Source organism: Tarenaya hassleriana, unplaced genomic scaffold (genome assembly GCF_000463585.1).
Source record: "Tarenaya hassleriana unplaced genomic scaffold, ASM46358v1 Cleome1, whole genome shotgun sequence".
Classification (NCBI taxonomy): domain Eukaryota; kingdom Viridiplantae; phylum Streptophyta; class Magnoliopsida; order Brassicales; family Cleomaceae; genus Tarenaya; species Tarenaya hassleriana.
Window position 1 is genome coordinate 6039963 of NW_010960187.1, and position 15327 is coordinate 6055289.

A 15327-nucleotide genomic window follows, 5' to 3' on the forward strand; every position below is an offset into this window, starting at 1 on the left:
AAGAGTGTGAAAATGATTGCAAAAAGATAATTTATGTTTTTGCCTCTCATTTCTCTATGGTTTACAAAATCATCCCTTTTCTTTGTTTTGATCACTTTATTCCAAACAGATATTTATGTTGAAATTTAATTCAATAATTTTAATCATTAAACAAAATGTGGTTAAGTATTTTAATTTTATCCTCCTCGATAGGTGGAACCAACGCCCATATACAAATATACACAGATATTAAATTGGAGAATAGGATTTATATGTCCATAATAATCATCTTATATATGTATTTATATATTCATGAGCTTTTAAAAATAAAGACGTGTTTACTAAAACAATAGAAGAAAAGAGGGGGTGGGTGTGCAAATACGTAAGAGAAAGGTATTGTGCATGGGTGGAATCTGTATATTAGTTACATCTGTAGGTTGGTAAAGGTGGTCACGTGAATCAAATCTGGCGGCCACAGCTTTCGCCACATGTCCACTGAGGTAAACAAAAATTACGATTTTTAAATTTTTGTTATTTAAAAAAGCTTGTTTTTAAATTTGGATGTTGAAAATAAATTATGGCCATATCTGGTTACGATTTTTCGAAGGGATATAATATCTGAGTGGATATGAGAATAGTTAAAAATATTTTATTTATTTATCGATATTAATATTAAAATTATTCCAAATATGATGTTGTTTTTTACCTATAAAATTAACGTGTTTACAATAAAAACATCGGGGGAAAAATTTAATCGAAATGACGACATGCAATTTCTTAAAAAACGAGAAAAGAAAAGTCCACCACTCTTGATTTCCAAATGACACGACAAAAAAATTGTGAATGTTTGTCCTACGTGCGTGAAATTGCGTAGAGGTCCTTCAATTTATTTTTTCATTCGTATAAAACCCCTTACATTTCGAAATCACAATCAAACCCCTTAAATTCGCGACTGTAAGCAATGAAATTGTGAAAGTATATAGCGTGAAGCATGGGGCGCGTGCTTTGGTTGCATATAATGATGTATTCCAACTTAAGAGTCTGATAAAATAATGTTTTTATGATACGTATACACCGTAAACTAACCGTATACGTGTACATATATATTGAATTATACACAGATAAGACCAATACAGAAAACTATATTTGCCACGAGAGACCAAATCAATAAGACTGTACAAATTACAGAGAACAAACATCACCAGAAGATATCATCAACGGCCACGGCCGAAGAAGGACGGCCATGCTCGTCTTCCTCCTCGAGCTCAGGTTCTGGTTCCATCAACCCGAACTGGGCTGATTCGATGTCCGAAAGATTCTTCAGATCAACCACCGACAACTCGTCTAGTCTTCTCACGACCAGATCAGCTGCACTGAGTTCGTACATAGGATGTCTGCTAGCCACAGCCACACATTTCATCTGGCCATCGTGAGCCGCCTCGATCGTTTGGTTTGAGTTCCCGAACACGATGCACCGCTCGGGTATGAACTCCAGAAGTTGAGCTGCGTATAAAAACATCTCAGGGTCTGGCTTTCCACGGTGAACGTCTTCTGCTGCAACTATCACGGTGAAGTAACCCTCGATGCCTATTGACCCAATCGCGTTCTCTAGCATCTTTCGGGAACGGGTGGAGACCAATGCCATCGGGATCTTGTAACGCATCAATACGTTTACAAATTCCCGTGACCCGTCTCGTAGTCTATACACCCCTCCATGTAGAGCTTGAAAGATCTCGTCTTTCCTAGATGCCATCCTCTTAACTTGTGCAGGGTCCCTCGACCAACACAGAAGCTCTGAAATCACTTGCTCGTTTTTCATCCCTTCGACACGTCTAAGGATAAAAGCCGGTGGAGGAGATTTACCTTCTTCCTGAGCTAAAGTTAACCATGCTTGCTTCTCGAGATCGGGGTTCTCCTCTACTAACACGCCTTCCCACTCGAAAATCACACCTAACCAACCACAACCCATCCTTTCGTGCCTTAGCAACGGATTTTGTAATGAAGGCTTGTCGGCTTTGTTCTTAGGAGGCCATATCCCGGGTTTCTTATCCACTCCCAAATCAAGGTAATTCCACGTTCTTGGTACCCTCTCCTCATCTTTATAGGCAGGCATCTCTTTCATCAGCTCCATGGCAAGAGCCCTAATCGGGAACATCGATGCCCGTCTCTTTTTCAAGCTCTGCATTGGATGGGCAAGAACCACCTTCCTACTGCAATCTGGCTTCACCGGGAACTGGACCTTGTTCTGCAGTTTCTGCGTCTTCGATGCATTCTTTGCACAAACCCTTACAACCGAAGGACGATGGCCCAACAACGATATCGTTCCAATCACATCCGCCATGTTTACAGAATCCAGAAACCTTAAACCCGGAATGAAAGGACTCGCAATGTCTTAATTCCAACCCAGTTCCTAACCAATGAATGATTATCAAGCCACACGTTCAAACCCTAATACAATCCAAACCCTAGAATGACCCTGTGAGAAAGCTGCACGAGACCTTGATGAAGACGAATTCGCGGACCGAAGGAATCAAACAGCTTTCCCACGGCGAAACCCTAACCCTATAAACAGGAAACGACCGCTAATCAATCACAACCTCCATATCCGTATCTGAGAACAACCCAATTAACCTAGAAACCACGGAAAACCTAAACTTTACAAGTGCAGAGGCCCCTTAAACCTAAAATTCTCCAAAACCCAGATGACGAAATTCGGAAATCGATATACACACAAGATACCCAGATCAAATCGAAACTATAACTGTTCAAATGAGATCAAATCGATTCTAATGTTTGGGGACAAATACGTATACTAAGTTGTATATATATATATATACAGAGAGAGAGCGATGGAAAGAAGAAATCCCGATTGAACCTGGAGAAGGAAACAACCGATGGATGAAGAAAGCTCGAGGGCAGAAAAGTTTAGATTCTTGGAGGAATGGGAAACTCTGTGTCTCTTAAATTCCGCAATTTTTCTTCATTTTTTTTAAATACGTGTATTTCATATATTCAAACATTTTTTTCGTGGATTGTAATAATTCAGACAGAAGAGATATTTCTCGTTTTCTCGATCCAACGGCTCTAATTGTCACACGTGTCCGTGAGAGATCCAAGACCGGACATCTTTCCTTCGCCGCCACGTCTTCAGCTACGCGTCTCCCGATGGAATACGGTAATCAATTTATGTTTTGAATTTTAGATAATTTACAAGTTGAGCCCATTATTCGGCTCATAAAAGTGTAGGCCCAAATCTCTCGTCTCTCTCTCTCCTTTCTTTCCCCCTCGAATTCGAGTTAACCAGGGGTAATTCCGTCATATTGTCTCGGGCCCACATCCATCGTAGCGGGTTATTAATAACACCGGAGGTACACGAGCGGTCCTCTCCAACACAGAGAGGGCCCAGAAGATCCCCGAGACGACAAAATTTGCCGATCAACGGAACCTGGCGAGAGATGGTGAACCGGCGATTTGCTCAAGTGTCGACTAGTGACGAGGAAGGTGATGCGCCATTGACGAGGCATAAGGGTGGGAACTCGGGCTTCGACGAGACTAAGAGGAGGCAGAGGAAGCAGAAGAAGGTGAAGCTGAGCGAAGACGAAGACGAAGACGAAGACGAAGGAGGTGTTCAGATTAGGGGAACTAAGAGGAAGAGGAAGATAAAGGGAAGGAGAGATGAACACGAATCTGAGGAGGAGGAAGTGGCGGAGGAGGAGGACGAGGAAGAGGAGAAACCGGAGGATGCGAAACCAGTTGGCAAATTGGTTAAGGTTACGGGTAAAGGAAGGGGGAAGAGGAACCATTACGCCGGATTCGAGTACGATGGGAATAAGTATGAACTGGTGAGTTGTTTTTTTATCTAGAGTTGACGTGCTCTGCAGGGTTTCTAGGGTTATGTTACCTTTTCTGGATTATGGGTCTTTTTTCCCCTGTGTGTTTTGATTAGATTTCCCCCTTTGAGTTTGACGATTGTGGATGGAATCTTATAATATGCTATTATGCTATTGAAATTTGTGTTACGGGTTCCGGTTGTTGCTGTGATTCACACAACACTCTTGCCCTGGCTGTTCTGATGTTTTGGAGAGCAGTTAGGTATGAGGTTTCCATGATCGTCGTAATTCTTCTACTAGACTATAATCAGCGCGTCTTACGACTTGGTTTGTGAAATTGAGCCCGTAACTTTTGTCGTGATCTTGTTTTGGAGTTGGGGATAGTGGAACTAAGGTTTTGGGGGTTTTTTTTCCTGCTGTTTTCTGTTGCTACGTTGCCGAAGACGTGTCTTTAGGAACCTGGTTTTTGTTCTGCATGAGATACATTTCGGTGGATCTAAGTTCCTCTATCGTGTGCCCTTTTCTGTTCAAATCACAGCTTCAGAAGTTTCTGTTATTGGTATTTGAACTGCTATGCCTGTAACTAGTGATCTAAGAACTAGGTGTCTCTCTAATCTGGAGCACATATTTCTAATGAAGTGTGAACAGATTCTTTGAAGATTACAGATTCTGATTGCATGGTGATGCCTAGAGATCTAGCTCGTTTTTCTTTCCCGTGTTTTGTATCCTCTAGCTACCAGATTCTTAGCTTTGTTTATATGTCAAGGTTGTCATTAGTGGTCTGGATAGTGTGCATTTTGATTCCTAATATGGGAGGTCAGAGATCATTTTCTTCTGGTCCGTGTTCCACTACCTTTTCCTGCAGGAGGATCCCGTGCTGTTGGTTCCGGAGGATAAAAATCTAAAGCCATATGTTGCAATCATTAAGGTGCTGGTGCTGTTTGATTTCTTTTTTTGACATTTCTATCGTCCTTGTCACCTCATCCTCCTTCAAAGGACATGATTTGTTCGCTGACAGGATATTACCCAATCCAATGGAAACATGATGATTCTGGGACAATGGTTTTATCGTCCGGAAGAGGCTGAGAAGAAGGGTGGTGGAAACTGGCAGCCATGTGATACACGAGAGCTCTTCTACAGTTTCCATCGTGATGAAGTCCCAGCGGAATCTGCAATGCACAAATGTGTGGTGCATTTCGTCCCTGCTCATAAGCAACTTCCAAATCGTAAACAGCACCCTGGTTTTATCGTTCGCAAGGTGTATGATACTGTGGAAAGGAAACTTTGGAAGTTGACTGACACAGACTATGAAGATACCAAACAGGGTGAAATTAACCTCCTTGTGGACAAGACTATGCTGCGATTGGGTGATCTTCCTGACCTTGAATCAGGTGAAGCACCTGTCGAACAAGAGGATCTGTTGAAGGCTAAAAGATCTCTTCGTAAAAAGAACATACCTCCTCTTGATGTCCGAAAGGAGGAAGATGCTTTTTTAAAAGCTGAGACACCTGGAAGTGCCACGGTTATTTCGGAGGAGTATCGCTCTATCTTGGAGAAGTTTGATTCGCTAACAGGTGATAATCATCGTGACAAGGGTCTGGAGAAGCTTCTGCAAGCAGTTCAGCATGTGTGTTTTATCCCTGAGAGTAAACAAGCCTGTGATGAGAAGACTGAATTAGATGGATTTCACCATGAAAATGATGAGAAAGCTTTTGAGGCTGAAATTGGATCTCAAAAAGATCCGTCAAAGGTCCTTGCTAATTCTTTAAACGTGTTTGATCATGTGTCAAAATTCTCTCTTTCTCTCTCTTTCTCTTTCTTCAGGCGGTTACCATTTGTACCAATATTGACAAGGATAAACCTGGAGGCATGACGTAGACAATGTAAGCTGTGCATAAGGGATTTGTAGTTTCTAAAATAATCTTTTTTTTTTGCTTCTTTGCAGGCTGAGAATACTTTTCTCTGGCCTGATGATGCTGTTCCTGCAGTGTGTGCTCTTGAGCAGGCTTCACATGATTCCCTGGCCTCAGATTTCCAAAAATACAATCAAAAGTTGAGGTCGTTGGTTTTCAATCTCAAGGTTAGAGCTGTATTCCTCACATTTATTTTTATAGGATTTGCTGTTCTCCATTCTTGTTTTGTTTTGTGCATTTTGTTCTCCGTCAATGTATGAATTCTTTTGTACATGGGTTGCTGGAATTGAGTTTTAACTCAAAAGTTGTCTTGTTGGGAGCATGCGCAGTTGACATTTTCCTACTACATGGAAATACATAAATTTGTGAAACGCCATATGAAATTTGATGATTGCATTCATATTAATAGAATATGGTTTCTCTATGTTGGAGTAGTTTTGTAGAGGTTCTCGTTTTGCTGCAAACCACCATCTTCCGTCAGCCAGATAATGCTTTCCTTTGCTTTTCTTCTATCTTGAATATTTGATATCAAATCCCTTATGTTTCTTGACAGAACACTCCACTACTAGCTAGACGACTTCTCAGTGGGGATTTAAAACCTACGAAGATTTTGAACATGTCGCCCACTGAGTTAAAGGTTAAAAGCTTCTTTTGTTTGATATTTTCAGATTCTCCTCCAATGATATTTCTGTTTCTGGATATGTAGAGAAACATTACTGGGTAATTTGACATGTTAGCGTGACTAATAACTTGAGTTTTTTGAGATCAGGAGGGTTTGACAGCTGAAGAAACAGCAACAAAGGAGCCTGATGATACGGAACGGATGCAGGTCCTCCTCTCCAGCCCTAAAACTTATTTAACCGTTGTTTTGACTTTTAACTGGTCTGTATTTGCTCATTTCTTGCAATTACCTGAGACAGATGACTGATGCTCGATGCTCAAGATGCAGTCAGTTCAAAGTGGGTTTGAGGGACATCATCCAGGCTGGGCACGCAGACCGCTATCAGGTTCTTTTACTCTTCCCTTTACTTTCGGGTTAAAAATGATATGGTTGACAAATATAGAAAAGATAGGAGAATGGTGAAGTGAGCTTTTATAGAGAGTAGCTTTGTCCTTAAGATGAGGCAAAATTGGGCCATGATATTCTAGAATAAGACAGTCTGAAACTTTCCAACTTATCTTGTTGATAACTTGTTGTGTTTGTGTATGGTATGATCACCTGACCTTCGGTAGAGTACCTGGATTAACCGTCCCAACACAATTTTGATGTTCAATAGACTGGACAAGAAGATACGTTGGAGGACGTTTTGTCCATGCAATTGTTATTGGCTGTCGTCACATGAATCTGTTGGCATATTCTCTGTTTTTAGTAAACCTGTTTCACATTTGATTGCTTTCTATATTGCTATCAGCTGGAGTGCATTGCCTGTGGCCATTCGTGGTACGCATCGAGAGACGAAGCTTCAGCTCTGACCATAGATGCACCAAACAATGCCAAAAGCGTGGGCATGGAGCCTCTGGCCACAGCCAAATTTGGGAACGTCGAAAAGTGTCTGGCCAGCCCTCGTGAGAAAGAGAAACCAGCCGATGATCCCCTTAGGAAAGCGAGCAAACCATTTATTCCGACACTGGACACCAAGAAGTCGAACATCGGGACTGGGAAGCCGTTCACCAAGTCACATGCCAGCGGCAATCCAGAAACCGGCAACGAAACCTGAGTAAACCACCAGGTCAGTTAGAATCACGACCAACAATGCCTTTGTTGTCATGTCACCTTGGTCTGGTCTTGTCTCTTTGTCGAATGCTTAGAGTTTAGGGTTTGTGGAGGTAAAACTAGGAAAAGATAGAAGAGCCCTATTGTATCTACTGATTCGGGTTCCTGTATAGTTAACGAAAGAAGAAACAAACTCTCTGTTTTTGTATTCATTGGCTTTTGATTGGTGACCTTGCCCTGAGTTAATGGCGCAAAAACACGACAACTGAGTTTGGTTAAGACAAGAGAACGTGATGGATTCAGCGAGGATCCACAACCGTAATCGATCTATGATCAATAGAACAAAGAACGGACTTGTTCGAAGATTCTGATTGGTTTCTGCTTCGTAAGAAAAACCCAGGTGGTCGTGGCACTGGCAGAGCGATCGAGCTCCTAGTGAGCATCTGTATGATTGTAGACATGGTCGGCCGACGTTTTGGGTAATTGAGTGAAACTTGCTATGCTCCAACTGCTCTTCATGTTCGATCAATCTCTGTGTACATATAAGCAGGGTTTTGTGAGGAAGAGATCCAAAGGTAAAACTGATGTGAGCAAACATGCTCTGTTTTTTCCACCAAGAAGAATAAAAATTGCTCTGGTTCTTGATTCCATTGTTTTGTCTGCTTCATATACAGATCCATATGATCAAATATGTATCCTCTCTGTGTTCGTATTAAGCAAAATAAGTCATTTACAAGCACTCGGGCTTCCGATTTCTGTTTCAAGCCTAAAAATTGAAGAGATCTTTAGTTTCAACGAGGATCTATAACAGTTATGGATTCATCGTCAACAGACCAAGGAACAGAGTTGCTTGCAGACTGTGCAGAGACTCTTCTGTCACCCTGTGCGTCTGCCACGCGCCTGTTTCGATAGAAAAATCCGGGCGGGCGAGGCACGGGAAGGGCGATCGAGCTCGTAGTCAGCATCTGGATGATCGTTGACGAGGTCGGACGGTCCACTGGATCTTCTTGAACGCATAATAAACTGATGTGTATGCATCTGATCACGTCATTGCTCTGGTAACTCTCTCCGTTAGCCGGATCCACGAGCTCTAGAGGCGAACCGTTACTCCATAGCCTCCAAGCCTGCATTGACCGTTAAAATCGATTATCATGCTGAACAAGAATCCGAGTTCTGATTTATCTTCGATAAAACTCACGTATGTGACCAAGTTGCCAAATGTATCGTCCATCTCGTGGAAGCTGCTGTTCCTCTTGCCGCTTATGATTTCCAGAACAAGAACTCCGAAGCTATATACATCGGATTTCATGGAGAAGTAGCCATACATCGCATACTCGGGAGACATGTACCCGCTGGAACATACAGCAGATTCTGTGAGTCTACAGACAAAACTATCTTCAGCAGGTTGTAGATAAGATCAAGGACAAAACTTACTATGTTCCGACTACTCTTCCCGTATTGGCTTCAGTCTGATCCATCCCGAAAAGCCTTGCCATTCCGAAATCTGCAATCTTCGGGTTCATATCAGCGTCCAAGAGAATGTTGCTCGCTTTGAGATCACGGTGAATGATCGTGAGCCTCGAATCTTGATGAAGGTAAAGAATCCCTCGAGCAATCCCTCCGATGATCTTGTACCGTCTTGTCCAGTCCAGCTCGCCCTGCTTTGAAGGGTCTGCAACAGTCATGACCATGGTTACATCAAGGATGGCTAAAAAGTCGTTAGAAATTCCGGATATTTAAACTTAGTATACAGACCGAAGAGGAAATAATCGAGGCTTTTGTTGGGAACAAACTCGAAGACGAGAATCTTTTCCTCTCCTTCCAAACAAAACCCTAGCAGCCTAACCAGGTTTCTGTGCTGAAGTCTTGCTACAAGAACAACCTCGTTCTTGAACTCCTTTTCGCCTTGTCCCGACGTTTTCGACAGCCTCTTCACCGCCACTTCTGTTCCACACGGAAGCGCACCCTGCAAAATAGTACCGTCATGTAAATAATAATGTCTCAGCCCTTGATTCAGAATCTGTAGAGAAGAAGCAATAATAACTCAAGGCAGCCAAAGAACGCCTACTTTGTAAACTTCGCCGAATCCACCCTGACCGAGCCTGTTACTCTCCGAAAACTTATCAGTTGCCGCTTCAATTGCTTTGAAGTCGAATTGAAGCGAGCCTTCAGTTGTGATATCATCCCCAGCTGCAGAAACGAATGTGTTCTGTTATGCTCTATACAGAAATAACCCAAAAAACAAGTAGCATTTTCTATATAAGGAAACATAATCGAGATTGTTCATCGGTAAAATCCTTACAGTCGCCGGCAATTGTTGTATCATAAGTCTTTCTTGCTCTCCTTGAACGCACAAAGTAAACAGCAGCAATTAGCAGAGCAGCAGCAGCAACCGGGACAATGACAGCGATGATTATCACGGAATTCTGGTCTTTGCCTGCGCGAAAGAGATTCCGAAAACACACCAAATCTAAGATTTTGACGAAAACCCGTTTGCGGTTACGATGTCTAGTGTATACTATGACCGAGAAACCGATCAAAGATTCACTCTTGAAACAAAAAAGAACCAAACGAAGAGAAGAGTGCTCTGACCTTGTTGAAGTGGAGTTTGCACTGCGGTTTGGTTGTAGAATTGGTAAAGCTCGAACCTTGCGTTACAAGTCGGAGAAATGAATCTTCCCCTTGTGTTGTTAGGGGCCAATCTATTGATTGCTTGGTTCAGACAGTTGCGACAGTCCTGTCTCGATATTACCGGCATGCATTGAACCAGTCCGTACAACGATTCCGAAGACGTGAAGTTTGCGCGTTTCATCGCGAACTTTCTGGTATTATTGGCCGCCTCCTCTGCAGCATCTCTCAGCATCGAAACCAACACATTGTTCATCCTGTCTAGTTCTCGAGACGTAAAGATCTGAGTGTTCATCAAGAAGCTCCAATTTCCAGTTGCAGGGGTCAAGAGGGTGTTTCTGTAAGAGTATCTAAGCATGCACTCCGAGTACCAGATCAGGGCCTCTTTCTCGCTCGGACAGCGGTTAAGGATTTCGTTGGCACCGAAAACGACGCAGTCGCGGCAAATCTCCGTCGACATATCTCCCCGGCAGAGGAAAAGTCCGGTCACCGTGTCAGGGGATTGTCCGGCGGTGGAGGTCTGGAATCCGGCGGAGTAGGGGGCGGTGGAGGAAGAGAGAGAGGCCAAAAGGGTCCTGAGATTGACGGAGTAAGCGCCGTTTCTTGCGTAAGTCGTCGCGTTAGAACAAACGCTGGATACATAAGCAGGGACCTGTTCAGAAACTCTGAAGCTCGAGAGGAAGAGGAGGAAGAAGAAGGTGGAGATGGCGTGAAGAGACATGTTCTGTTTCTTGATTCTTCCTCTGTTTCGATCTTGAAGACTGAAACTTCGTACAGATCCATATGCTCTGTATGGATGCCGTCTGGTCTCTTTTCAGATTACGTGAAAAAGGAGAGATGATTTTGCGAAAAGAAAAAAAAAACAATACAAGTCAATTCAACGCAGCTCGTAATAATATCATGGCGTCAACTTTTAAGCCATACTTATCTTAATTTGTCAAACCGTCGTTGAAGGAGGAGATCAAATGATTCAAGTCGTAAAAGCTATGGTTTGTATTTGTGTAAAATAACACCATATATTGTTTTGTACGGTATGGTATACGTAGGACAGTATTCGTATACGCGAGGACGGAACACGAAGTTGATGGAGTTCGTGTCTTTTGGGGTTTAGTTTCCGCACACGTGTCCCGTGTGGAAGAAGGCGGCTACTTTTCCACGAGAGAAAATTATTAGAAGAATTGGTCAAAAAAGATACAATTAATTTAATTTAATCTTCGCATATTAAATTTATTAATTCAATGCAAGCTACCGGTCGTTTTTGTTAGGAATAGAATTTCTCTCGTCTTTAAATAATTTCTTAGACAAAAGAATGCTCTATCGCTCGTGTGATGAACAAATTGGAGTATCATAAGAACATTTTGTTATATTAATATGATTTAATATCTGCTTAATGATCAAGAAAATGTGCCAGAACGAGAATATATTTTTTTAATCTACTGGATAAAAATAATTGTGATTCCTTCTCGTGATTTTGAAATTTTAAATTCAAATATTAAATTATATAAAATATTATAGGTTGAGTTGAGTTACGAATATTATTCAATGTCTTGCGTTTATACCATAATATGTTCAAAACCGGGGAAAAAATAATTGTTTACTATCAACTTTTTAATAAATATAAGAAAATGATTTTCAAAAACCATAAAAAATATATAGAAGTTAAAACTTTCAGATAAATACAAAAATTATTTTTCAAACCATACAAAATAAAAAGCATTTGGGAAGTATTAATAAATTTCTTCGAAATTGACTTTAAATATGAAATTGGACGACCATATATATACACACACGTGAGTAAAATATCCGAAAAATCTGAACCGATCCGTTATTCGATTCGTATCCGAACCGAAAATTCGGATATCCGGAGTTTACGGAACGAATACGGATATTTATTTGAAAATATTTGTCGGATACGGATCAGATACAGATATTAAATTTGAATTATTCGACATATCCGATCTGATCCGTATTTTGTAATAATATTATTAAATATAAGAATAATTTGGTATAGAGATTTAAAATGCTTAATATTTACATGTTTTTTAGGGTGATTCAAGAAAAAAATTATATATATTGAGGTTTATAATTTTAATTTTTGAATATTAAGATTTATTATGTTTAGTGTTTTGGATTTTGAATTTTGAATATATTTGTATGTAATAGATTATAATTGTATTTGTATTTGAGTTGATTTGGAATGTTTAAATTATGAATTTTAAATTTGTAAATATTATTTATCTTAAATAGATTATATATTTTATTTACGTTTGAATTTGTTATTTAATTTAAATTAAAATTTTTGTAATATTTTAGGTCGGATACAGATATCCGCAAATATCCGTGATTTTAACGAATATCCGAAGTTGCGGATATCCGAAAATTTCAGATCGGATACGGATAACAAAATCGAATATTTGTGCAGATCGGATACGGATATCTCAAAAATCCCGGAATCCGATCCGTGCACACCCCTACACACACCCAACTTGAAAGTAGGGGTGGGCACGGATCGGGTACCCGGAAATTTGAGGGTACCCGAACCCGAACCCGAACATCTCGGGTTACATGTTTTATTATCCGATCTCATACCCGTAAAATCGAGTACCCGGATTCGAAAACCCGTGAGATAATTTCCGGATACCCGAGGGTATCCGAACCCGAATATTTGTAATTTTTTCAATTATTATTTTTAAATATATTTATATATACATACACAAAAGCATTCAAAATAAATTTAAATTGTATTTATATCTAAAATAACTTTATTTTAAAAAAATACATCAAAGATATATTCCAATAATATCTATATAATCATTAATATTAAATAAAATAACATAAAATCTAATAAAAAATCTAAATTTTAAAACATATTTTTTTATTATCCGAGTACCCGAGGGTACCCGTGAAATAATAACTATTACCCGAACCCGAATCCAAAAATTCGGGTATTCTAATACCAATACCCGAACTCATGTCTCATTCGCTCGGATACCCGAATTTTCGGGTACCCGACACTCGGGGCGAGCCGGGTATTTTTGCCCACCCCTACTTGAAAGCGCGTTCTCAATAATTGAAGGGCATGGAAAATGCCCAACTGCCCAGCTGAAAGATTGTTTATGTTTATGGTGCAGAGTTTGACTTGATTTTCCCACAATCATCTTTACATGTTTCGGATTATTCCGATTCAAATCTAAAACATTTTATAATCCCATCTTACATCAACATAATAAAACTATGGTATACTGCATTAACTATAACGAATTTAACTGTAAATAAAAAAAATACTATATAGGAACATTTTAACTTATTTTGTAATAAAAAAAAACACAAAACATTAAAATATTAGATAGTGTATGTTTGTGTCTTTAGCACTAACAAAAATGGAGCACGTGGAACGATATCGATTCTTCATTTATTTTAATTTTCTTTTTTGGGTGTACACCAATTTATTGCGGTCTCATTAAATAGCCACCAATAATACATCTCCGGTATTTATTATAATTTTGTTTTATTTTTCTGGTTATTTTTCAAAGTAGGTTTTGTTTTTCTTTCTAGCAATTTATAAAAAAGATAGGGGTGTGACAACTTTTGAAATTTTACTTAGAATATAAAAACAGTTGACATCTAAATAAGTTTCTTTTTTTTTTTTTTTTTTTATAAAAGGGAGTTAAAACTTTTGAATTACATCACGCAACCACGAGGGTTGTAATTCCAATCCTATCAGCATAAAGTAACTCGGACATGGCAGATGGGGGAGACTCAAAGACCGTCAAACCGATCGGCAAATTATGTCCCATAGAGGCGAGTTGATCGGCACAGAAGTTCGATTCACGAAAGACATGAGAAACTGAAACTGTCCACTGTCTCGCACATATATCCTGTATTGCCTTTATGATTGAGCCATCCACTGTGTTTAATATGTTCGAACTTTGGATCGCATTCACTAATGCTTGATTATCCACCTCCACTATCACTCGATGCCATCCTCTTTCCCACGCCAACCTTAATCCAAGCAAAACTCCCCAAGCTTCCGCTCTAAACACCGAACAAATCCCTAGATTAGAGGCAAAACCAACGATCCAATTGCCCCAACTGTCCCTTACTAGGCCACCCGCTGCTGCCGAAACGGGATTTCCCCGAACACTTCCATCTGTATTTAGTTTCATAGTATCCCAAGGTGGAGGATCCCAACAAATATCCTGTACAATTCGTGGTCTTTTCGATGGTGACATAAGAGTTAAACTTCCCCACTCATGAATTTGTCTAGAATATAGCATAATATTTTCCGTTATCTGGGATGGGATACCTTGATTTTGGAAAACAAAGTTGTTGCGCCAACGCCACAAGAACCAGCATGTAACACCAAATATGGTCGACCATGGCAATTTCTCAAGCTCCGAGCCACTTAACAAGTTCCTTTCAAACCATTCGGATGCGTTATATCTGAAAAAGTCTGACTGTTCAGTCTCCCCTCTGATGTTCATCCATATTTTTTTCGCAACCCGACAATCTCTCAAAACATGGAGGATAGATTCTTCCTGAGGACAACCTAATGGACATTCAGCAGTTGGACTGAATTTTCTTTTTGCTCTCTCACAATTCGTCAATAGTTTATGATTGAATGCTAGCCAAAGGAAAACCCGGATTCTCTCTGGGCCTCGCCATTTCCATATTTTGGTCCATATAGAAGCAGAGTTATTGACAAAATCAGGAACAAGGGATCGATATGCACTCTTCACTGTACATTTACCGTCTCTAGAACCACACCAATATAACTGATCCCTTTCCTCCGATAATCCTGGGGGAAGAAGATTTGCTATCTTAAGGCATGTAGAATGGGGGATATGGTCTGAAAAAAGGTCCCACCGCCATGTTCCATCTGAGTTTACAAATTCCGACACCGGAATGAAGCTGGCTAGAGGTTGCTCTTCTGGTCGGATATATTCAAGAAGAGGTTTGTCTCCTTCAACCCAGTTGTCCCTCCAAAAATCAGTTTGTTGTCCATTACCAATTAAGGTTCCGCAACCACCCCGAGTAATCTGCCATACTGATTTAATACTTCTCCAAACAATAGATCCTCCGTGAGTAGGAGGGTGGTACCCAATCCGTTTTGACTTTGGAAGATATTTTCCTCTTAGCAACCTCACCCAGAGGTCATTCTCTTGAGTAAGAAAGTGGAACGCCAACTTCATGAGAAAAGCTTTGTTAAATCTTTGTGTCGGCCTTATTCCTAGGCCTCCCATGTGTTTTGGTAAGTTAACAC

General features: G+C 40.4%; 3 protein-coding genes across 3 annotated transcripts; 1 reads left to right on the forward strand and 2 right to left on the reverse strand.

The window, feature by feature from the left end:
- Positions 1 to 1012: 1012 nt before the first annotated feature.
- On the reverse strand, positions 1013 to 2952 carry LOC104814486 (sugar phosphatase YfbT-like). Its single transcript, XM_010542551.2, has one exon. It carries the CDS (start codon positions 2318 to 2320, stop codon positions 1178 to 1180), a length of 1143 nt encoding a protein of 380 aa, XP_010540853.1. The 5' UTR covers positions 2321 to 2952; the 3' UTR covers positions 1013 to 1177.
- Positions 2953 to 3298: 346 nt separating this feature from the next.
- LOC104814493 lies at positions 3299 to 7661 on the forward strand. The gene is made up of 8 exons (XM_010542561.2): positions 3299 to 3821; positions 4675 to 4737; positions 4828 to 5559; positions 5755 to 5889; positions 6276 to 6359; positions 6492 to 6551; positions 6643 to 6729; positions 7135 to 7661. The coding sequence occupies exons 1-8, from the start codon at positions 3435 to 3437 to the stop codon at positions 7438 to 7440; spliced, it is 1854 nt and encodes a 617-aa protein (XP_010540863.1). The 5' UTR covers positions 3299 to 3434; the 3' UTR covers positions 7441 to 7661.
- A 454-nt stretch (positions 7662 to 8115) lies between these two features.
- LOC104814502 (cysteine-rich receptor-like protein kinase 10) lies at positions 8116 to 11198 on the reverse strand. The gene is made up of 7 exons (XM_010542574.2): positions 10029 to 11198; positions 9739 to 9873; positions 9505 to 9626; positions 9192 to 9402; positions 8871 to 9108; positions 8635 to 8788; positions 8116 to 8560 (listed from the first exon to the last, which is right to left on the reverse strand). The coding sequence occupies exons 1-7, from the start codon at positions 10783 to 10785 to the stop codon at positions 8228 to 8230; spliced, it is 1950 nt and encodes a 649-aa protein (XP_010540876.1). The 5' UTR covers positions 10786 to 11198; the 3' UTR covers positions 8116 to 8227.
- Positions 11199 to 15327: the final 4129 nt, after the last annotated feature.